This window comes from Aspergillus eucalypticola, assembly GCF_003184535.1.
Source record: "Aspergillus eucalypticola CBS 122712 chromosome Unknown BO83scaffold_4, whole genome shotgun sequence".
Taxonomy (NCBI): domain Eukaryota; kingdom Fungi; phylum Ascomycota; class Eurotiomycetes; order Eurotiales; family Aspergillaceae; genus Aspergillus; species Aspergillus eucalypticola.
In genome coordinates this window covers 897,589-920,492 of record NW_020290278.1, presented here as the reverse complement: position 1 = coordinate 920,492, position 22,904 = coordinate 897,589, and the positions used below count along the sequence as shown (strand labels likewise).

The 22,904-nt window shown below is 51.0% G+C and overlaps 8 protein-coding genes across 8 annotated transcripts; 6 read left to right on the top strand and 2 right to left on the bottom strand.

The window, feature by feature from the left end:
- Positions 1-4,089: 4,089 nt before the first annotated feature.
- Positions 4,090-5,343, top strand: BO83DRAFT_305518 (lytic polysaccharide monooxygenase auxiliary activity family 9 protein; the record flags this gene model as incomplete). Its single annotated transcript, XM_025527265.1, has 2 exons — positions 4,090-4,929; positions 5,077-5,343. The coding sequence occupies 2 exons, from the start codon at positions 4,090-4,092 to the stop codon at positions 5,341-5,343; spliced, it is 1,107 nt and encodes a 368-aa protein (XP_025391700.1).
- A 534-nt stretch (positions 5,344-5,877) lies between these two features.
- BO83DRAFT_434648 (uncharacterized protein) lies at positions 5,878-6,577 on the top strand (the record flags this gene model as incomplete). Its single annotated transcript, XM_025535816.1, has 1 exon — positions 5,878-6,577. One exon carries the CDS (start codon positions 5,878-5,880, stop codon positions 6,379-6,381), a length of 504 nt encoding a protein of 167 aa, XP_025391699.1. The 3' UTR covers positions 6,382-6,577.
- A 166-nt stretch (positions 6,578-6,743) lies between these two features.
- Positions 6,744-9,074, top strand: BO83DRAFT_434647 (putative RNA binding protein Ligatin/Tma64). The gene is made up of 3 exons (XM_025535815.1): positions 6,744-6,849; positions 6,949-7,816; positions 7,868-9,074. Exons 1-3 carry the CDS (start codon positions 6,829-6,831, stop codon positions 8,956-8,958), a joined length of 1,980 nt encoding a protein of 659 aa, XP_025391698.1. The 5' UTR covers positions 6,744-6,828; the 3' UTR covers positions 8,959-9,074.
- Positions 9,075-9,253: 179 nt separating this feature from the next.
- On the bottom strand, positions 9,254-11,175 carry BO83DRAFT_375479 (tRNA maturation protein LHP1). Its single transcript, XM_025530467.1, has 3 exons — positions 11,085-11,175; positions 9,747-10,880; positions 9,254-9,662 (listed from the first exon to the last, which is right to left on the bottom strand). The coding sequence occupies exons 2-3, from the start codon at positions 10,820-10,822 to the stop codon at positions 9,557-9,559; spliced, it is 1,182 nt and encodes a 393-aa protein (XP_025391697.1). The 5' UTR covers positions 10,823-10,880; positions 11,085-11,175; the 3' UTR covers positions 9,254-9,556.
- Positions 11,176-12,884: 1,709 nt separating this feature from the next.
- On the top strand, positions 12,885-15,318 carry chsD (chitin synthase D; the record flags this gene model as incomplete). Its single annotated transcript, XM_025537107.1, has 3 exons — positions 12,885-12,935; positions 12,988-13,154; positions 13,212-15,318. The coding sequence occupies 3 exons, from the start codon at positions 12,885-12,887 to the stop codon at positions 15,316-15,318; spliced, it is 2,325 nt and encodes a 774-aa protein (XP_025391696.1).
- Positions 15,319-16,387: 1,069 nt separating this feature from the next.
- hsp88 (Hsp70 chaperone Hsp88) lies at positions 16,388-19,412 on the top strand. The gene is made up of 5 exons (XM_025530466.1): positions 16,388-16,609; positions 16,726-16,757; positions 16,871-18,302; positions 18,367-18,675; positions 18,737-19,412. Exons 1-5 carry the CDS (start codon positions 16,535-16,537, stop codon positions 19,025-19,027), a joined length of 2,139 nt encoding a protein of 712 aa, XP_025391695.1. The 5' UTR covers positions 16,388-16,534; the 3' UTR covers positions 19,028-19,412.
- Positions 19,413-19,645: 233 nt separating this feature from the next.
- Positions 19,646-21,363, bottom strand: BO83DRAFT_414531 (uncharacterized protein). The gene is made up of 3 exons (XM_025534575.1): positions 20,968-21,363; positions 20,474-20,906; positions 19,646-20,411 (listed from the first exon to the last, which is right to left on the bottom strand). The coding sequence occupies exons 1-3, from the start codon at positions 21,251-21,253 to the stop codon at positions 19,703-19,705; spliced, it is 1,428 nt and encodes a 475-aa protein (XP_025391694.1). The 5' UTR covers positions 21,254-21,363; the 3' UTR covers positions 19,646-19,702.
- A 303-nt stretch (positions 21,364-21,666) lies between these two features.
- Positions 21,667-22,685, top strand: BO83DRAFT_434643 (short-chain dehydrogenase/reductase; the record flags this gene model as incomplete). The annotated part of the gene is made up of 3 exons (XM_025535814.1): positions 21,667-22,132; positions 22,197-22,546; positions 22,617-22,685. Exons 1-3 carry the CDS (start codon positions 21,688-21,690, stop codon positions 22,683-22,685), a joined length of 864 nt encoding a protein of 287 aa, XP_025391693.1. The 5' UTR covers positions 21,667-21,687.
- Between the last annotated feature and the right edge of the window lie 219 nt (positions 22,686-22,904).

Sequence of the window (22,904 nt, the reverse complement as noted above, 5' to 3'; positions counted from 1 at the left end):
CCTTTAAGTTCGGTGGATGTCGCCGCTCTATGGAGTGTCTTCGTCTGTCATTGATGGACAAGTTCCGGGACACGTAGCGGGCTACAAGTCAATAGTACTACCATAGTGCACCAACTGTGTAAATCGTGTCCATGTCTTGGTGGGTGGATGCTGACTTCTTCCGATCCTCCATCATCAATCGATCATCGCTCTGAGAATAATGAGAGAATATTACTCCTCCGTACTACTAGAGATAATCTATTGATCCTACGGTAGGCGGGCGGCTCAGTTCCGAGCCATTGGATCAAGCCTGTCAGATCGCACCGCATTTTGTGACATATCTGTATGATATCCACTCCGTCAATGTAACACTCTCAAAACAGGACTACTCCATTGGGAATAGAACACTACAGTACTTGGGCAAGCAGGTGTTCGCTGAGTGATAAACGCGTCATTAAATACCAGTTACCGTAGTTACTTGGTATTTGATCAGCCACAAAAGATGAGCACATTCGCGGAATCGGAGAGAGTGGCGCTTTGTTCGCGGATCATTATGGAGCGTATCTCACCGTCAATTGGCCCAGACTGCATTATCTGCGTTTACCATTCTCAGCAACTTGGACATCCACCACGTACGACAGCCTAAGTATGGATGATTCTCCGCGGTTGTTAAGAAAGGAGATGACCGCAGTCAAGTAAGTTTGATCCAGCAGTCGTTCGCATACTCAGGAGATGCGCGATGGAATGACGCCACAGTGTAACTCCGAATGGTCAGCAAATTGAATCATCCGTCATGTCTTGCCTGGGATTTTCCCACAGAGCACCCTCGGATCCCGATCAGACCGCATCCCTGAAAAGGTGACGATAAGCGTTTTGACAGCACTCGATCCGAGTTCACCGTGCGGAGCAGATCAGGTACCAATAAAATCCCAAATCTTGGGCCTCTTCACTTAGCCCATCAAGTTCCCCTGGACAGTGCATTACTAGTAGAACCTACATTCTAGCAGGCCTCACCGCACTCGTTTCCAATAAATGGTCGGTCATCGCGAATTATCTGATGACGTGCTTTTAGGATGCCTACACAGGAGGCCATGGAAGAATGCAGGTTTCAGTCGACCGTAAAGACCAAATTATTTTTCGCAATCGAAATCATCTAGGACCCATAAAACAACCGCATGCCCACGCGATCTTTGGAGCAATTGCAATGTGCTTATAATGCTATTTCCGCAGCGAAGATCTCACGGCAAGCCGATTTTCACTAGCGCAAGGACATCAGAAGAAGAGAAGACTTAATCCGGAAGTTGGCGGGAAAATATCCAAAGTGTACTGATCTACTGTGGGGGTCTGGTCTATCTTCTCACAAAGTGCTTCGTTGGGTGGCTGACCATTCAAGACTTACCGAGCGGTGTCGATCAGCCCATTCCAAGTAAAAAACAATTATCTACTATATGAAAAGTCTGCCATCCACACAGCTGAAGCACATCAAATTGCTAGCGGCGGAGATCTTATACTCCGATAGCAGGTTCTATGATGCTTTCGCTGTCACTTTATGTTTTTCTCCATGAGAAGGTAAGCGCCAGAGATCAATGATAATAGTCTCGTTCCAGTTTATTGATGCCAAACCGCATGACAAATTCGTATATCGAGGGCTACTAAGTATATGTTTTGAGGGTTCCATGGAACTTCTGACATAAAGCGATGATGGCTTTTAGTGATACACGAGTCAGTGCTAAGAGAGAATGTCCTACAGTCTTTCCTTCAAGAGCTGGCTGCAGGTGGCTTGGGTGACATTTTAAGGTCCTGTGTTCAAAATATGCATGGACTGCAGTTACCAATACCCGCCTGATCTACATGGGATCATAATGTCGCACAGTGAACGCAGTCAGATCCTCAATTGCAGAAGTACATGGATCGTGACGAATTGTAGTAGTAGTACAAGTAAAGTAGTAGCTGGGCCGAGCGCACGACAAACTTCCGAGTTAAGGTTACAACGTTTCCTCGTTCAATGAGCGTTTTCGTTATATGCTAAGTTGCATCATCTATATTTTCATACATAAGTACTATGCATACGCACTATCATTGGAACGTGGACTTCGGATCACCGCTGAATGGCTGGCTAATTTTACACAACATGAGGTTTCGGCTAGTCACAAGCCTAAAGCAGAATGCAGAAAACCAAATCAGTGTACGTCCAGCCCAAGGATTTGAATTGAGGCTGGGGGTCAGTTATACAAGAATGCTTTAGGCAAATAACCACAGTCCCAAGGAAGGTCGCAGCTAGGACAAGACGTCCGTCTACTGTGTTATATCAACTGCAACAACTGACATTCTGATTATGGCAAGACATGGGAAATCTGCGGGCGACGAATAATTGCACAGGAGTCCGTCCCTTCCCTATCAAACAAGTATACCGATGGCCGTTGTGGAAAAAAGCTTGGTTGGTCGCTGGTCCATGTGGAAAGCGAACTCCGCCAATGGGTGTGTTTCGGATTGAAGACCTCCAACGGTGCAGCTAGGATCGGAGTCCCACCCATCTACCAGTAACAGACTACCACCACTGAGCGTCCAGACTTCCCAAACCTGATGAGAATCAGTAAGGAGGGAATGCACTCCTAGACCAAGCCGGGCGCTTCAAGAAGCAATAGCGGTCCCTGCATGGAACGCGTGGACCCTCAGGGTCCTATCGAAAGGAGCGTTTGCGGCCGCAAAGGTGTTTTCATTTCATGGACTAGCAGACAATCCAGACCAACTCCATTCGGCAGAAACTGGGCGGCACCCAATCAATACAGGGCTGTTGCTTATTAGTCTACAGGGAGGTGTTAATCAAAGCTGAGAAGGTGAACGAGTCAATCATGGGAAGCTTGACTCTACTTCGTAAGGGCATTGCCAAGACCGGATTCGATGCGGCCCCCCCTGCAATTAAATCGGCGGTCTCAATCTAATTGTCGGATGGGCCCCGGCCCCAGTTATCACCACTATGTATGTGACGGGATGGCACCATCTCTATTGGGTGGCAGGTGGCATTATTGCGCCCCTCCATTTTGAGAATCAGGCCTTGTCGCTATTTTTCTTTTTCCCCGCCACATTTCATCACGCAGAACATGGAGAACTTCCCATAATGAAAGTGCAGTACTGTTACAAAAGCCACTGAGGGAGGTGAGCAAGAGTCCAGAAGGGACTAGTGCGCACGTGGTTGATCGCTGACTACTGCAGTACCACCTGACAAATTAGTTAGTTACCTACATCCATCTAGTACTTTGTAACAACAGTTGGACGACATTACTTCAGCCCGGCTTCCAAATTCATCTCTTTATCGATTCCAAAATCGAACAGATTCTTCTATCTCCAACGACTGACATGACCTAAACAAGCCACTTCCGGCGGAACTCGCAAAAATGGCATTTCTTGGCAGGGCGGAGTTGGAGCCAGAATAGCTCCAGAGTGAAACTCGCCATGTCGCAGACTGCCGCCGGACGGCCAGAGGGCCTCCGGCATTCGGTCCACTCTTCTGCTCCGGTATGTAGCTAAATTCGCTGGGCCCTTTTCGGCGCCTCTCCGTCTCCCCTGTTTGGACAACGCTAATGCCCAAGTAGTAACTGGCTCCTGCAAGGGTGTCTCGACCTCCGACTCTGGAACCTACCGGCGTGTTTGTGGTCTGTGGTCTAGTGCCTGCTTTTCATCAATCTCAGACTCTCCGTCTGCGATGACCCTATCCCAATCAACTCCGCGTCTCAGTCGGGCCTGTAGTCAGTGGGAACTTGACAGCTGCCGAGAAATCCAATTGCAGCATGGCTATCGGGGAGTGAACCTTTCATTTATCCTGGTTCGAAACCGTTCGGTCTGAGCTTTGGGCGGAGACTTGATAGAACTACGACCATGGCTAGCATTATATAAAGGCGCTGGATTCGCGTCTCGCTTCGACCTTTCTTCCTTTCCTCCTCATCAGCTTCTCATTCATTTCTTTTTCGGGGTCTCAGAACCATCCATTCTCTTACTTTCCTTTCCTGGCTTCATTGATTGAAGACCATTTGCTTCGTCACTCTTTCTTTCCCAACCGATCCCTCTTACCCACGATCACGCTGTGCGTCGATTTGAACCAAAGCCTGCAAAATGTCTGTCGCTAAGATTGCTGGTATTGTCCTCGGCTCGGCCGCCCTTGTTGCCGGCCACGGTTATGTGTCTGGTGCTGTCGTCGACGGCGAGTACTACGGAGGATACATCGTCACCTCCTACCCGTATGAGAGTGACCCTCCGGAGACCATTGCCTGGTCTACCGAAGCCACTGACCTTGGCTACGTCGACGGCACTGAATACGCCGAGGCTGACATCATCTGCCACAAGAGCGCTAAGCCTGGTGCTCTCTCCGCTGACGTCAAGGCTGGTGGTACTGTCGAGCTTCAGTGGACTGACTGGCCCTCCAGCCACCACGGTCCCGTCCTGACTTACCTTGCCAACTGCAATGGTGACTGCTCCGATGTCACCAAGACCAACCTCGAGTTCTTCAAGATCGACGAGAGCGGCCTTATCAGCGACACTGAAGTCCCTGGAACCTGGGCCACCGACAACTTGATCTCCAACAACAATAGCTGGACTGTGACCATCCCCTCGACCCTCGAGTCTGGCAACTACGTCCTGCGTCACGAGATCATTGCCCTGCACTCCGCTGAAAACAAGGATGGCGCCCAGAACTACCCTCAATGTCTCAACCTGAAGGTTACCGGTAGTGGTAGCTCCACCTACTCGGGCACCAAGGGTGAAGCCCTCTACAAGGACACCGACCCGGGTATCCTGATCAACATCTACGAGAGCCTGAGCTCCTATGACATCCCCGGCCCTGCCATGTACAACGCCACTTCCTCCGGCAGCTCCTCCAGTGCCTCTTCTACCAGCTCCGCTGCCGCTGCCGCCGCTACTACTTCCAGTGCCTCTTCTACCAGCTCGGCTGCCGCTGTCGCCGCTACTACTTCCAGTGACTCTACTTCCAGCGCTTCCAGCTCCACCACCAGCGCTGTTGCTGCGACTAGCTCCGCCGTAAGCGCCACCACCACCACCGCCGCTGCTGCTGCCGTTGTCACCGACGTTGAAACCACCGTCCAGACTGCGGTCGCCACTGCTTACCAGACTTCGACTGACGTTGTGCAGGTCACTGTCACTGGCAGCGTCCCCCAGCAAACCCACATCCAGGTTGCCAGCTCTAGCGCCGCCGCTGTTGCCACCCCCAGCAGCTCCAGCGTCGCCGTCTCCAGCGACAACCTCACCAGCTACTTCAGCTCTCTGAGCGCCGAGCAGTTCCTCAAAGTCCTGAAGGAGACCTTCTCTTGGCTGGTCACTGAGAAGAAGCACGCCCGTGACCTCAACGCCTAAGCGCCCAGCCAGACGTGGAAGTTCGGATCATATAGACATTCCTTCTTGTTTCTATCTGACGGCTACACGAGCCCTTTTAGCCGTCGGATGCTCTTTTTCGCTTCGGATCGGGTATCCACTTATGTACCTATAAAATATCAATATTGAAGCTGTGACTTTCAACTGTACCAATCTTTTTCGTAGATTATCCTTCTTCTGTATCTGCTGTAGAGATAGGAGCGACATTCAGTAGTTGTTGACAAGTGACTGGTAACAGTTGACGGTCATAAGCAAGGCAACAATGGCCTGCAGAGCATGGCTCACAAAATTCTCGTCGGCGCTCTTTCCAGCCTATCTTGAGAATGTTGTCTCTCTTGATCGTCGGAATACCCCGTGACCGATTCTTACCTTGAATGGAAGGCACTGCTACAAGGAGTAAAGGCCTGGCTTCTCATAGACTACTACCTCTCCTCTCCTTCAAATTCCCCCTCTCATATACTTAGTATTGATCAAAGCGCTGCTAACAATCTTCTTTCCCCATCTCCGCAAGCCATCATGTCGCCCTCCCAGGTCACGCCTCAGCAGCCAGATGACATTCCTCCCAATGAGAAGAGTCAATATCGGATGATCAAGGAAGCTGGATTCAACGGCATGCATGACTTCATGTTATCTTATGGATTGAAACCCTATAATTTCGAGGACTACGATGAAGCGAATCAGATTATAGACAGCATGAGACGGTATGACCAGGAGTATTGGGAAGCCGAGCAGCAGGGAGGATCCCAAGAGCACTACGAGAATCAGGGAGAAGACTATAGCGAGACTGATCCCGAGTATTGCGAGTACTGGGAAGCAGAGCCGGATGAACAAGAATATGTGGGTTGGGATGAAGGACCAATTCCATTCTATCACGACCAGTATGAAGGCTATGAGGGAGGCCAGAGCCACTACGACTTCGAGGGCTGCGAGGCAGACATGAGTGAGCCGCTCCAGGAGTGCTATGATCTTCCAGACTGTGGAATGGATGATGGGTTCTGTGATGACTATTATAAAAGTTGAGTTGAGGACTGGTGAGTAGACTCCCAATTTGTGCGTTTTGCTCTACCTGGGTGCCTGCGAAGTATACAATAGGGCCTAACCTGAACGGTTCAGTGGCACTCTCCGGCAGGTACTACCGCTATCCTCTGACATGATACTGGGCAGGAAAACAAATTGTGCGTTTGGTGAAGGTTGAGGGAGTATTGAACTTCTAAGGATTTTCATGCTTTTGATTGCTGGTAATGATGTATGCGTAGAATGTGTTGAAACCTCGGGAAGCGGGGACCACGCGGGCGATTGTTGTTGCGGTAGTCAAACCATTCGTTCGTCCCCTCAGCAGCTCTCCGAATAGCGTTTTCTTCCCTTTATCCACTCCCCGGATTCTCCATTTCTGTTGGCGTGGGCTGCATGGCTTAGATCATCATCTAATTCTCGTCTACTAAACCACTGCACCCTCGTTCCTCCATCATGTTCAAGAAGAAGCCCACGGTACGTTACCCCTCCCCCGCACCACTCTGAGAACGGTTACAACAACAGCAAAGTCAATCGTGCCTTTTTGCGCGCATCGCTCACAATAGACAATCGCAGATCAAAAATCTCTCTCCCCTGCGGTCGTCCGACCGTCGGAAGATTGCCGATCAGATTATCAGCGATTACAAGATCGAGGTCCCACAAAGTGCACCGGTTGAAACCAGCGGCGACGACTCAGCTCCAGGCGCATCCAACCCAACGGCGCCAAACCTTACCTCCATTCGAAATGCTCTACTCCCCGAGAACTGTTTGACCGCACGCTTTACTACGACCGCCGGACCTCAGCTCCGCGAAGTACAAGGGACGGTGTATGTTGGAACACATCCCGGGGCCGATGAACGGGTTCTGTGGTTCAGAGTCGACCACGGCCCCGGCGCCGATGGACGCCTCTACCCTACGGTATATACACTTTGGCACAACCCAGATCTGGTGCCACTGCTTCATACCCCGCAAATGGTCATGCAGAAACTGCACGGAGGAGCTGACCTGATGACTCCGGGTCTGGCCAATGACCCGCCTTTCGACGAGCGTGCCGTTAAGGGTGCAGTGGTTGCTGTTGCAAGCCTTAATAGGCATACGGTACCGCTGTTTGTGGGCGTGTGCGAAATCGACATCTCTGCCCTTGGTGAGGTCCAGGGCACGAAGGGGCATGCCGTTCGAGGTCTGCACTGGGAAGGTGATGAGTTGTGGGCATGGAGCTCGTCTTCCAAGCCGGGTCAGCCCGCTCCAGAGTATCTGGAGGGTTGGGATGATGAACTGGAAGAGGACGAAGATGTAGGAGAGATCGAAGAGGGCGTCCAGAGCCTAGCAGTAGGTGGTGAAGAGGCCACTCAAGGAGCTGGAGGCGAGGAAGCATCGGACGAAGCGCCTGATGCCCCGCAGGAGGAGGTTCCTGAGGTTGAAGAGAAAGAGCCCACAACTAAAGGTGAGTCTCACTCAATACACCGTGAGTGTTGTTATCCTAATCATTTTGAAGAAATTGATGAGGCGTTCGAAAAGGCCTTCCTCTACTCCCTCTACAAGCTCAAGCAAGATAACCCATCCGCTACCAATCACGGTCTATCTCTACCCGTTCAACCATCTGCTCTGATATCGAACATGATCACACCCCACCTGCCCATATACACCGCAAAACAAGCCCAGTACTACCAAATCAAGAAGACCAGCTGGAAGAACGTGAAAAAGTTCATCAAATACCTGGACAAGCAGCGCTTGGTCAAGTCCAAAGACCGCAACGGTCAAGAGACCGTCATCCTTGATGTGGACTTCAATGACCGTCGCGTCCAAGAATTCGTCCCTTACAGACTGCCATCCAAGAACGCCGTCGAGAACGCAGGAAGATCTGCCACTCCAGCAAACAACGCTAAGTCCGCATCTACAGACAGCGGCGACCCCTCAGTCGGCCAAACCCTGACCGTGCAGACTCTTTATCGCCCAACCAACAAACTCACCCCAACCATCTTCCCCGCTCTATCCAGCACCCACCCCAGCAACTACTACAAATACACCGACATCTCCTCCCACCTCGACCAATACATCCAATCTCAAAGTCCCCCGCTCGTTGACCCCAAAAACAAACGCATCATCACCCTCAACCCCTACCTCGCCAACACCATCTTCACCTCCTCCTCTGCCGATGACAAGAGCACTCTCGCTCGCGGCAAAACCACCCGTGACGGCCTCCTCAAGCGCCTCATCGACGACCACTCCCTCATGACAGCCCACTACGTCATCCTACGCCCTGGCCAAACCCTCTCCGAGGTGAAGCCCAAAGCAGGCGCCGCCCCCAAAGTCAATGTGATCCTTGAACGCCGCACCGGTTCCAAGACCGTCACTAAGGTCTGGAACCTCGAAGTTTTCGGCATCATCCCTAGTCTCTTGGCCGAAGAACTGCAGAAGAAATGCGCTAGCAGCACCAGCGTAACGCAGGCTACTGGCGCGCCCAAGGGCGTCATGGAGGTGCTCGTCCAGGGAGACCAGCGACGCGCATTGGAGACGGCGTTGGTGAGACGTGGGTTGAGGACGCAGTGGATTGACGTTGTGGATAAGACGAAGAAGAAGAAATAAGGAATCAGGGTAAATATGTGTGTGGGGGATGAGAGGTGGTTTCGCATATTATACCGTTATATACGTACGTGCTGTAGTCGATGAATATATGTGCAGCCCTGGCTGTTGCAGTCCTTGGAAGTAAATGAATTCCTGGGTAATAGTTCTACATTACTACTTAGCGTGCTACTGCTATGCATCGGAAGTTCCCATGCTATCACCAGTCGCAATCTTGCTTGATGAATATTCCACGATAGTACACTCGCTTACCAAAAGGAAGGAAATTAAAACGGTAAAGATGAATTCCAGAACTTCCATTTCCGTGAGTCTAGGACGTAACATCCACCGAAGCAAGGATATCGGTTGATATTAATGAAAAGAAAGAAAAAAAAATAATAATAATAATGAAATTATACAACGCCATTATGGTACTATGGTCTTCAAAGTCCGGGGGTAGTAATTCGAGCCAAAGTCATGCTTTTTGTATCCCATAACCCTTATTCCCATTTTTCTTTCGAAGCAATGAATAAATATAAGCAAGTGGTGTCATTGATGATAGACAGCCAGCTTTGAATTGCAACTTTTCTCTCTTTTTTTGATTTAGATGACGTTATTTCGTTTACTCCTTGGCGTCCACCTTCTTGGCAGGGTGGTCGCCGTTCGCCTCGTCTTCGGCGGCACGCTTCTGGCCGGACTCGGCGGTGCTCTGGACAATGGGGACCCCGCTAGAATGTTTTGTTAGTATACGTACTTTTGCTTTGTGTAATGGGGTTGGTAATAGGGGGAAAGAAAAAAAAGTCAATACATACCGAGCATCCTTCTGGACCTCACTGCGCTCCTCCTTGGGCTCACTCTTCTTGTCGTTGAAGCCGTTCTTCTGGTCAGCCGCGCGGCGCTCCCTCCAGTCGCGGTTGTCACGACCACGGTTTCCACCACGGCCACGGCCGCGACCACGCTGGAAGCCACCGCGTCCGCGGGAGCCGCTGGGCTTCACGCGGCCAGCCTCAATGTCGCGCACCTTCTCGTCGCAGTAATCCTTCTTGCTCTTGATGAGCAGGTCCTGACCCTTCCACTGGGGCTTGGGGTCCAGGGCCAGGAAAGCCTTTTGCTTCTCCTCCGACTCGAACTCAACGAACACACTGCCCTTGAAGGTCTTGTCGTAGGCACGACGCAGACGGATGGCGTTGACGGGTCCGTAGGGGGCAAAAAAGGCCTCAATGTCAAGTTGAGTGGTCGGCTCCTCGTCGCCGAAACCCTTGGCGTAGATGCTACGGCTCATGGCCTGGTCCTCGAACACCTTGACCACGTTGTGGTCGTGAGTCTGCGACACGGTCTCCGGAAGGGGAGTCTTCCGGCGCACGGAGGTATCGTTATCGGTCAACTCAAGCGTCTCGGACGACTTGAGGGCCTCGACGACGGCGCTGAAGGGCTGGAAGCGGCGCATGCGCTTGAAGGAGTGCAGAAGTTCCAGAGGAACGGAACGGTTGGCGCTGCCGCCGACCTTGGAGAACAGGAACTTGTCCATGGGCAGGTTGGAGTCAGAGAAGTAGAACTCAACCTGCTTGCGGATCTCGACCGGGTCATCCGTCACCTGCTGCGTGGAGGGGTCAAACTTGGCGTTGTTGCGGCGGTTGAAGCGGCCCTCGCGACCCCGGTTGTCGTTGCGAGATTCCTGTGTCGTCTTCTGCTCTTCGGCCTTCTCAGACTTCTCGCCCAGCTTGGCGGCGGCCTCGACAATGCGGGCTTCCTCGGCATCTTCGGTCTCCTTCTCTTCGGCACCGTTGGCGGGGACTTCGTTCTCACCCTTTAGCTCGGCGAGGACGTTCTGGACATCCTTCTCAGCCTCAGCGTTGGGCTGGGCGACAGGCTTTTGCTCTTCGGACATGGTCACGAGCTGTGTTGTAGGAGTTTAAGGGGGTATAGGGGTGATTGATGTATGAGGTCTATACTAGAGTGGAAAGATATCAGTCAGTGATTCCTACATATCGTCAAAAGCAGAGAGGCACAGGCGATAAGTTCAGGATGAGGGTAGGGTGCAATCCCGCGTCAGAACCATGATACGGACCGATTTGGCCAATGATGGACGGAGAACCGCGCGACGGCGATGCGGAGAATTGGAGGAAGCAAGCAGGGCACTCGTATCTTACCTAGAATGCGCGTGCGCAAGATAGAAATATAAGCGGAAAAGAGGGATTGACCGGGAAAAGACACCTGCAAGTAATTTAAAAACGAGCTCCAGATGCGAGAGAGAAAATGGCCAGGCCAATTAATGCGCGGCGGGGGAAATTTTCTGAGCGCCGCAGCGGAGCAACTGTCTTGCTCGCCTCAGGCAGCCAGGCAGCGGTGTTTGTGTGGCGCAAACAGCTGACTTGGCCGCTTTAGGAAAGTAGCCGGATTGACCTCTTTCAACAAAGGTATTTTGACACATCCTGATGTATGCTTTCACAGATTCTGCAAAGCAGGTTAAGGATTACATGAGGGAAAAGTGAAGCTTAGTCGAAACAGGTGCCTGGAGTTTTGCGTTACCAGGTAGGTATATACCTGTAAAATCCCTAAATGCATGACATTGCTGCTAGACCGTTTCAACTGAATGTTGTCACTATTCTACTCCATCGCATACTACCGTCATCCCTCCCAGAGCTATATACCTCGTAACATCCCGAAATAGCCCGAGCCAGAGTGCTCATTTCTCAATCTTTGTTCAATCGGTCGCTTGTTCCACTATAGGTACTTCGATACAACGTTGTGGGCGCGCCTATGATGGGCTATCAACTCGAGTTCAAACGGAATCACGCCCTCTCCTCTAACGAAGAGCCGTATGAGACGGTCTTACTTGGACATGTCGACTCTCAACATTTTGCGGACTCTCCAAAAGAAAGTAGTAGTATGTTTGTAGACCATACTCCGAGGAGTGATCTTGAGATCGCAGCCAGTCAGATACCGGCCCCTCGTGTTAGTGAGAATTTCATGGCACCTGTGAATGATGTATGTAAAAGTCGAGTGCCTCACTGCCTGTGCTCCAGTCTGACGTACACAGATCACCAACAAGAAATGTCGAGAGTAGACTATGGAATTTGTTCGTCATCTGGTTGCTCGGGGTCTACTCGAGGAGGAAGCCGTTCAGATTGTCCAGTCGAAACGCGATTCGCCTGCCCATGGAATCGCTTTACAGCCTGCTGGTCGACGAGTAGTTTGAGGGGCTATCCAAATTTATGCAGGTGGCAAGTGCCGAAAGATATATGACTTGAAAACTTTTGGTTCCTAGCTGGCACTAAGAAGAGTCAATCAATTTAAATGCAATCAGCGAAAGATCAAGCCAAAGTACTTCTTAGCGCAGGATAACAAAGCAGCCGGTTTCCGGCACTTCCCCAGAAGGGGTATGTAGAACTGCACTTTGGGCTAAGAGCACCTGCCTTTTCCGTTTGGTTTCAGCCCCGTTGGTGCCTTTCATGCTGTCTGAATCAAACCCCTTCTCATAGTTATACTCCAGCCTAAGCCTTCCTTCGGTACCATGTCCTCAACATAGTTCCTAGGAGTTAGGCGGGCTTCATTGGATATACTTCGGACTACCACATTGCATTATACCACAAGAGCTGTGCCATTGTCTCGCCTCTCATTAGCCCATTGTCCGAGCCAATACGTCACACATTATTTGAGGTATTTCGGAATGTGCGTTTGCTTCTATTCCTATAATATACCAAGAAAGAAGCTAACAGGCGCAATCCTCATCAGAAAGGCATGCTGATAGTCGCCGGAACTCACGGTGACCGAGAAGAGAGCTCCCTTGTTCGATTTACGTACAACAGAGCCATTGCCTTCCAACGAATACGACTCGCTTCGAGCACTTTTTACGACCCTTTGACGGTGGTAGACTTACAATACTATTTCTCGTAGAAACCTACAGAGAAGACTGGTCAAGCCGAAGAGACACGCCAGCTCGTCTCATCATGGCTGAAGAACCATCATCCAAGTTGTTAGCCGCATGGCCTACTAGAGATGTAAGTCTGAAGCCTTTCCACCGGAAGACGAGTACCCTTACCATGGGCTTAGATCATTTACATTTCTATCTTGGGACCATTGTTGCTTGCAGCGCTACTGGAGTGGTTCCTCTTCCTTGCTGCGTTTATTTACTGCCTGATCAAGGTATATCAGAAGGCCGATCACTGGAGTATTCGAGTTCTCGCAGTCATCATGGCCCTCCTCATCACACTGTGCAGGTGAGCTTGTGTAAGTGCAAATGTTTCATGGATGAAAGTATTAAAACACACATGTAGGGGAATCTTTCTTCCAGTGATGATCGCTATACTTCCACTACCACCGCAAATCACGCAATTCTTTCCTCGCCAGCTCGTGTCGGTACTTCAATGGTTCGCTTTCTGGGCATTCTCTGCGCTTCTAATCATACCATGGCTATTTTGTGTCAATAGGTTCGTGATTCACTCCTTAGGGCGAACCAAGAGGGTGAAGGAGGCTTTAGATGACCGCACCGCACCAAAAACCGTCATTGTCATGCCAGTATACAAAGAAGATCCCCTTGTTCTGATCAAGGCAATTGACTCGGTCGTTAATAGCGACTATCCCAGTTATTGCATTCATGTTTTCTTGTCCTATGATGGGTGCAACATCGATGAACCTTATCTCCATGTGATCAACCATTTGGGAATTCCGATTTCGCTGGAGAGTTACCCGCAAAGCATTGATGTGACATATCATGGGGCAAGGATCACTGTTTCAAGATTCAAGCACGGTGGCAAGCGTCATTGCCAGAAACAAACCTTCAGGTTGATCGACAAGGTATATGCCGACTATCTAAAGCATCATGACGACCTATTTTTGTTGTTCATCGATTCAGACTGCATTCTTGACAAATTATGCCTGCAGAACTTCATGTATGACATGGAACTGAAACCAGGGAGCCAGCATAATATGTTAGCGATGACAGGAATCATCACTTCAACCACAGAGAGAAATTCTCTGATAACTGTTCTACAGGACATGGAATACATTCACGGGCAGCTTGTTGAGCGTACCGTGGAGTCCGGTTGCGGTGCTGTTACCTGCCTTCCGGGAGCACTGACAATCCTACGATTTTCAGCTTTCCGCAAGATGGCGAGATACTACTTCGCGGACAAAGCTGAGCAATGTGAGGATCTCTTCGACTATGGCAAGTGTCACTTGGGAGAAGATCGCTGGTTAACGCACTTGTTCATGATCGGGGCGATTGAACGCTATCAAATTCAGATGTGCACGAGTGCTTTCTGCAAGACAGAGGCGGTTCAGACATTCTGTAGCCTGCTTAAACAACGACGTCGATGGTTTCTCGGCTATATAACCAACGAAGTGTGTATGCTGACCGACGTCAGACTGTGGAAACGCTACCCACTATTGTGTCTGGTGCGCTTCATGCAGAACACAATCCGGACGACTGCATTGCTATTCTTCATTTTGGTAATCTCGATCATAACAACTTCCAGCAAGATCAAGAACCTGCCTGTTGGCTTCATTGCAGTTTCGCTCGGTCTCAATTACATCCTTATGGTTTATTTTGGGATAAGGCTCAAACGCTTCAAAGCCTGGCTCTATCCCCTAATGTTCATCCTGAATCCGTTCTTCAATTGGCTTTACATAGTGTACGGCATCTTCACTGCAGGCCAGCGAACGTGGGGCGGGCCTCGAGCTGACGCAGCCAAAGCTGATGAGCATACTACACCAGAGGAAGCGGTCGAGAAGGCTAGGGTCCAGGGGGATGAGCTGAATGTTCAGGTAGACACCTTTCGAACGAAAACAGAAGAGAAAGGCGTTCCCATCCGGCCTTCATCCAAGGTCAATGGTCGCCTCTCGTTTGCGCCACAGCTTCCAGATCGGTATTACGACTATCAAGGCGCTCTGGGGACCAGTCTCGCCAAATACCTGACCCCTCTTCCAGACGTACCTCGCATCGGCCTCCACCCACATTGCTCATCTGAATCGGTTGCGACATCCGATTCTGAAGGCAATTCAATTTCCTTGCCCCAGAATGTGGAATCCTTGATGAGCGCCGGGGAGCGGGCCAGACTCTCTATTAGTCGCCAGGCGCAGGAAGACACCGGACTTCTACACACACGGGAGGCAGATGGTGGAGAGCGTGGCCTGTATGTGCAATCTAACGAGGACCCGGTAGACAACCGGGCGTATGAAATGCATACCATTGAGTCAGAGAGCAGTGTCCCGAGCGGAAAGCCCCAGGTATCGTCAAGTGTTCCACAATCAGTGATGCAGCAATCTAGAGCTGTTCCTGGGTCTCAGCCCCATGGGCACTTGCCACAGCCAAGATACACCAAGCGACCTAGTAGGATTCCGAGGCAGAAGAGGAGACAGATGCAACCAGAACAAATGGTTTGAACCGGAAGGCAGTGCATAAGAAACCAAGCATCGGATTGAATTGGTAGTGAGCCTGAGGGTTGCCGGGGAACAGAGGCCGACTGACCAGAGTATTAGAGCGTGTTTTGAACACACATGCTTCTACTAATGAACTAGTTACTTGACTCTCGTTCACAGTAATGGCCTGTGATCCATTGTCTATTCACATCGTTTGTATTCAAATACTCTTTTCTCGCATTATCAAATAAGCCAAGTTACTATCCTCTGAGGTCATGGATGCGTATGGGGAATTCGTGCCCATTTAGACTCGATAATCAATAGAGTAAGACAAACGAAGGTTTACCCAATCGAATCGAATTCGCTACGGAGTATGACACATAACATTGGCATACAATGGTCAAAGGATTCTCTGTAACGGAAGTCTGCAATCCACTCAGACTGAGAGATACCGACGTGCCAGCTGGAGCAGTCGGGAATATCGAACGCTTGAAGAATCTATCTATAGAATGTCATACCAACCCTAGCAGTACTGTGGTTGGTTAGCTGAAAAGAAGAAGTGGCCAAACAGATCTGCACATGATGAGTCATCACAAACGGGAGAAAAACTCTGAACTATCGATAAGCCCCGCCAAAGCGGTCAGGTAAGGGTTCTGCCGGCACTAATGGAGCGGTGAAAGGTGGGAGGCGTCGAGCAGCAGCCAGAAGGTTCGACGAGCGCCCAAAGAAGCCGGTGAAGCTGTGCTGCGATGCTGCTAAGCGCCAGGTTGCTTATTTATTCCTGTAATCCTCCGACCTGGGGGACACCTGCGTTTTATATATTTCTGCATTGATCTCCTCTAGTGTGTTAATTATACACAGTTTCTTAATTTTTCTTTAATTTTTTGCCCAAGTGGAACCCATCAAATTGTGCTTAGATAGAGTATCTCTGCCTGATTGATACTTACTAGTCAAGTGACTGACGAGCCAGCGGTGCCCACGTTGGAAAATCGACGCCTCACCGCCCGCGAGCTTCTAGTGGCGGGTCCTGCAGTTCTCGCCGTGCAAATTCTCCCCCTCCGTCTCGCTCTTTTCTCTGCCCTCTTTGGATCCTCCCCCAACCTCTCCCCCTCAGTCCCATTCTTCCACTTTTTTCCTCTTTCATCCTCACATCACTCTTCTACTTCTTCTTCTTTCCCCTCTCTCCTCTTTTCTTCCCCCACTCTCTTCTCCCCCTCTCTACCTCTTCCTCATCTAGACAATGTCTGTCGTCGGTATAGATTTCGGTGCCCAGAGCACCAAGGTCGGTGTTGCCCGTAACAAGGGTATTGATATTGTGCGTCACTCTTTCCCCTCTGCCCAATTTTCTCTTTCCCCCTCCGAGCGCTGCCCATCCGCTCGTCATTATCTGTCCCAAGTAATTACTAACTAGTCCATTGTGATGGTTTACAGATCACCAACGAAGTTTCCAACAGATCTACTCCGTGAGTTCGCCCATTCTTTGCTTATCATGAATTTTATGTCGGCGCCATATCAGCTGCCCTTCCCAGTACATTAGTATACGAGCCGTGTACTGACTTATTTTTCTCCCACACAGTTCCCTTGTTGGCTTCAATGCCCGCAGCAGAGCTCTCGGTGAGGCCGCTAAGACACAAGAGACTTCCAACCTCAAGAACACGGTCGGCAACCTGAAGCGCCTGATCGGCCGCTCATTCAGCGACCCCGATGTTGCGATCGAGCAGGAGTACACCACGGCTCAGCTTTGCGATGTCAACGGCCAGGCCGGTGCCGAGGTCAGCTACCTCGGAAAGAAGGAGAAGTTCTCGGCTACTCAGCTGGTCGCCATGTACCTGACCAAGATCCGGGACATCACCTCCAAGGAGCTGAAGCTTCCTGTCTCCGACGTCACCATCAGCGTTCCCGCTTGGTTCACCGACGTCCAGCGCCGCGCCATGCTTGATGCCGGTGAGATCGCTGGCCTCAAGGTCCTCCGCCTGATCAACGACACCACCGCCACCGCTCTCGGTTACGGTATCACTAAGCTCGACCTGCCCGGCCCCGAGGAGAAGCCCCGTCGGGTCATGTTCGTCGATATCGGCTACAGCGACTACACTGCCTCCATCGTCGAGTTCCGCAAGGGTGAGCTCAACGTCAAGGCTACTGCCTACGACCGTCACTTCGGTGGTCGCAACTTCGACCGTGCCCTGACCGAGCACTTCGCCGATGAGTTCAAGGAGAAGTTCAAGATCGATGTTCGCACTCACCCCAAGGCCTGGTCTCGTACCCTGGCCGCTGCCGAGAAGATGAAGAAGGTTCTGTCGGCCAACCCTGCTGCTCCCATGAGCATCGAGTCTCTGATGGAGGACGTCGACGTCCGCGCCATTGTTAAGCGTGAGGAGCTTGAGGTCATGGTCAAGCCCCTTCTGGACCGGGTCACCGTTCCCATTGAGGAAGCCCTGGCTGAGGCCAAGCTCAAGCCCGAGGACATCGACTTCGTCGAGATGGTTGGTGGCTGCACCCGTGTGCCCGCCATCAAGGACGCCGTCGCCAAGTTCTTCGGCAAGACCCTCTCTTTCACCCTCAACCAGGATGAGGCCATTGCTCGCGGCTGTGCTTTCAGCTGTGCCATCCTCTCCCCCGTCTTCCGTGTGCGTGACTTCTCCGTTCACGACATCGTCAACTACCCCATCGAGTTCACCTGGGAGCAGTCTGCCGACATCCCCGACGAGGACACCAGCCTGACTGTTTTCAACCGCGGCAACGTTATGCCTTCCACCAAGATCCTTACCTTCTACCGCAAGCAGCCTTTCGATCTCGAGGCCCGCTACGCCAAGCCCGAGATGCTGCCCGGCAAGGTCAACCCCTGGGTTGGCCGCTTCTCCGTCAAGGGTGTCAAGGCTGATGCCAACGACGACTTCATGATCTGCAAGCTCAAGGCCCGTCTGAACCTGCACGGTATCCTCAACCTGGAGTCCGGTTACTACGTTGAGGACATGGAAGTCGAGGAGCCCGTTCCCGAGGAGGGTGATGTGAGTGATAATTCCCCCCAAAGTTCAATTCCGCGAGATGTTCCGATTACTGACGACTAATTAGGCCATGGACACCGATGGCAAGGATGGTGAGCAGCCCAAGAAGACTCGCAAGGTCAAGAAGCAGGTCCGCAAGGGTGACCTGCCCATCTCGACCGGCACTACCTCCACCGATGAGTCCGTCCTGAACGCCTGGACTGAGCGTGAGAACTCCATGTACATGGAGGACAAGCTCATTGCCGAGACCGACGAGAAGAAGAACGAGCTCGAGTCCAGCATCTACGAGCTGCGTGACAAGATTGACGGCGTCTACTCCGAGTTCGCCAACGAGGAGGAGAAGGACAAGCTGCGGGCTAAGCTGACCGACACCGAGGTAAGTCTTCACACAACGTTCGTTCCATTTTTCGCTTTACAAAGGCTAACGAGTTGTTCAGGACTGGCTCTACGAGGAGGGTGAGGACACCACCAAGTCGGTCTACGTGGCCAAGATGGACGAGATCCGCTTCGTCGCCGGTCCCATCATCCAGCGCTACCGCGAGAAGCAGGAGGCCGAGCGCCAGGCCCAGGAGGAGGCCGCCGCCAAGAAGCGTGCCGAAGAAGAGGCCAAGCGTAAGGCCGAGGAGGAGGCCAAGAAGGCCGAAGAGGAGGCTAAGAAGGCCGAGGAGAAGCCCGACGCTGAGATGAAGGACGCTCCGGCCGAGGGCGAGAAGCCCGCTGAGCAGTAAATTTGCTCGATTGGTAGATAACGGTGAGCCCAGCTGTGGGATCGCAGCTTGATGACAATGTGGTCACGAACAATGCAATCATGTTGAACCCCTTCAGTTGTTTATTACGGATTTCTTTTATTATTCTTTTTTCTCCCATTCCCTTTTACTCTATTCTGGCCGAGTGCCGGCACTGTGATGTAGAACGACATGATTTCCCCTTTCAGTACTTGCTTTTCCTCTCCGCGTCTGTTTGTGGTCGACCTGGAGATGCTGGCCTGGTCAAACGGCGGGAGCAAACTGGCAGGGGCACAAAAACTACTAGAGATGCGCCATGGCGATGTGGATAGACCTGCTTGAAAAGTATATGATTGGTAATACAGAATATAGTATCCTTGCACATGCAGATTGGTTGATTTTCTGCTTCTTCGTGTTACACAGTATGGGCCCAGTAAAGTTGAAATTGCTGCCAATATAGTTGTTACTACTATCGTAAGTGGGAGCGCCACAAATACATCGACAGTGGTACACCAGTCCAATTCACCCCACTTCTTCCCAATGAAGGTGTATAGATTACTGCCACCCCCCCCCCCCCCCCCCCCACCCAACCTCAAATCATTGTGAATACTACGACTGAATAACAGTATACCTCCCGCCAATACTATATACACCGAATGAAACTACTATCAGCACTACTTATACCTTCAGCACATCACCAAACACACCCTCCCCAGCCAGATCATGCATCAAATCCACCCACAAAAGCCTCTTCATGATCTCTCGCAACTCTCCCCACGTCCTGATCCCCACTCTCTCCAACCATTCCCGCAAACATCCTCTCAACCAGAGATCCGTCCCCTGAAATGCTGGCAGCGGCGGCAATGCAAGGATCCCGACCATCAATAGCCAGAGAATGAGTTCCGGGGAATCCTCCACCTGCCCCTCCCCAGCATCATCAAGAGGGTGCTGGCATTTTTCCATGAACGACAAGAGATGAGGTTGATACGAAGCAGGGAAGAATTCAAAAGGCAATGTCTTGTCTTGCCACTGGAGGAAGGTATGATGGCAGAAGGTGAGGAGACCTAGACGGAAGGTTTCGTTGTTGCTGTTCGGGGGGAAGGGCATTGGAAGAAGACGGTACATTACGGAAGAGAGAGTAGAGGGGATGATATCTGGGGTAAGGCGGCGTTGGGGGGTCTCGGTGATGCTTGTGTTGATTAGGGTGCAGAAGTTTTGGAGGACGTGGAAGGTTGTCTTTAGGGTTGGGTCTAGGTGGAGTTGGGGGTGGTTGGTTTGGGTAGGGGTTGGGTTGAAGATGGTGGGGAATGGGGTAAGTGGTTCGAGGAAGGTGTCTCTGAAGAATATGGGTGTGGTGTTGTTTTGGAGGGCGAGGCCTAGGTCCCATCTGGTAATGGTCAATCAATGTAATGGGCTGGATGTTATAGGGAGGTAAGTGGCTTTGCTTACCTGAACAGCTCGATGAAAATCTTCTGGCTCTCGAATAAGCGCAGACCACCTCGAAGATCCATGATCGTTCGAATCCCCTCCATATGTTTCTGTGCGACCTCGGATTCGCCCATCAGATGCGCTGTCATGGCCAGCATCAGCACAGTGCGTACGGTGAAATCGGAGATTTTGGTCTGGAGATCGACGCCCGTTAGTCTCTCGCGGAGGATCTGCACGCCCTTTGTAAAATGGAGCATGGTCCTGCGATTGGAAAGGAGTTCGTCGGAATGTTGTCGACCGTGGACTGAGCCCATGAAGACTTCCGATGCGGATACGGTGAGATGCAGATAGGCGGCATCGGAGCGGATAGAGTCGTGGAACCAGGATTTATCCCTATAGTCGAACTCAATCAAGAATCCCAAGGGGAAGAACATTTGCATTGATAGTTTGGCGACTACATGGTATTCGCGTTAGCTACGCAATTGAAAGAGGGGGTTAGGGTAGGGAAGACCTGCATTGTAGTATATCAGCGAAGGTACGGGAATCCACTTGGACAGCGAATTGAGCAAATGACGGATCAGGCCCCACTACTAGTTTACTAGTCGATGGGATGAGGTTGGGGTCCTGATATACTTCTGCTGATTGTGGCGATGGAATCTGATCCTGTTGTATGGGGTTGGGCTTTTTCCGTCGGTCGTATCGAGGCCGCCCTTTGTTTATGCCCTGCATTACATGGCTTCGGATGAGTCGACGGGTGCTTCTGTCGGGCTTTTTGTTATCCGTTGATATGATAAAGTGCATGATTGGGTTGAGATAGCTCAGGTTGTATGCGCGATTTAGTAGAACATAGAACAGGGAGCTCGGTCGAGATGCTGGGCGATGGTTTGAAATCACGAAATTAGAGTAGGATGATATTCGGAGTCTTGATATCATTTACCCGAACAGGAACTTGAAGAGGGTGAATGGGGGCTTTTTATGGTTGGTTTGTCAGCTGGTGATGCTGACAGGAACCGATGGCGTGTCGCTACTTTCCTAATATCATTTGCCAATTCCGGTATAGTCACGGCCTTGGTATACTTTGGTGATACCAGTTCTACTATACTAGTATCCTTCTTGGGAAGTTGGAAATAAGATAAATTCCCCCCCCCCTGAACTTGTCTCTCATGGTGAGTTTCTGTTCTTTCTCTAACTACCAGACAAGCCTGATTCATTTTTACTCCTTCAGAATCCGCACCATGTCCATAGACCGAAAGACCGTCCTCATCACAGGCTGCTCCGATGGAGGCATCGGAGCTGCACTGGCTGAGACCTTCCACGATCACCGTTACCATGTCTTTGTCACTGTGCGCACCCCGTCAAAGGCCCCCAAAACACTCACCAACTCTCCCAACGCTACCATCCTCACCCTGGATGTGCTGGATTCGAATTCCATCACCAATGCAGTGGAGAAGGTGACCAAAGCCACTGGCGGCAAGCTTGACGTTCTGGTAAACAATAGTGGAAGCAGTATTATCCTCCCCGCCATGGATACCTCAATCGAGGAGGGCAAAAAGCTATTCGACTTGAACTTCTGGGCGCCTTTCGCCGTGACACAGGCCTTTGCTCCTCTACTGATCAGGTCCAAAGGCTGTGTTGTGAACAACACATCAGTGAATGGAGATCTTCCGTTTGTCTTTATGAGTAAGTCCAACCCTCCCCTTTAGTCCCAGACATGGCATCCCCTGACTAATGTACCTCACTCAAGGCATGTACAATTCCTCGAAAGCGGCGTTTATGAGCGCCAGTGAGACTTGGCGTATGGAGCTGGCTCCGCTGGGTGTTCGCACCATCACTCTCATGACTGGTGGTGTGAAGACTAAGTTCTTCGACAATTACGTACAACGCCAAGTCCCAGAGACCTCATACTACATCGGAGCAGAGGATGCTATTCAGAAAATGGGAGATGGAAGCTTGCAAGATAGTGGCGTTGATAGGTACGCATATGCGTCTAAGGTGGTTCAGGCAGTGGAGAGAAAGGTGTCAGGAAAGCTGTGGGTTGGTGGAGGCGCTGTCACTGCGAAATGGGCATTGTGGTTATTGCCGCAATGGGGTGTGGTAAGTATCCTTTTATTGCTTGTTGCAGAGTCTCTACTTAGCATCAATAATGGGCTAATTGCTTTGATAGGATTTGATGATGAGGAAAATGTTTCCTGTATTCGGGACAATCGAAGGTGGACTGAAGAAAGACGCTTAGAGTTGTGATATAGCTGCGCAACAGTCGTGACTGCCTAGCAGGGGTTGCAAAGTGGCCTTACTGATATTTTCAGCGTGATATTTGTGCCGGTTTTCGCATGTCAATTCCAGCATCTTGGTGCCATTTATATAGTTGTCTTTTAGCCTAGTCAATCACGGAGTCACCTGACGAGCTTTTGAGGTCCTCCCTATTTGCATCCAGCAATCCATCGCTTCTGAC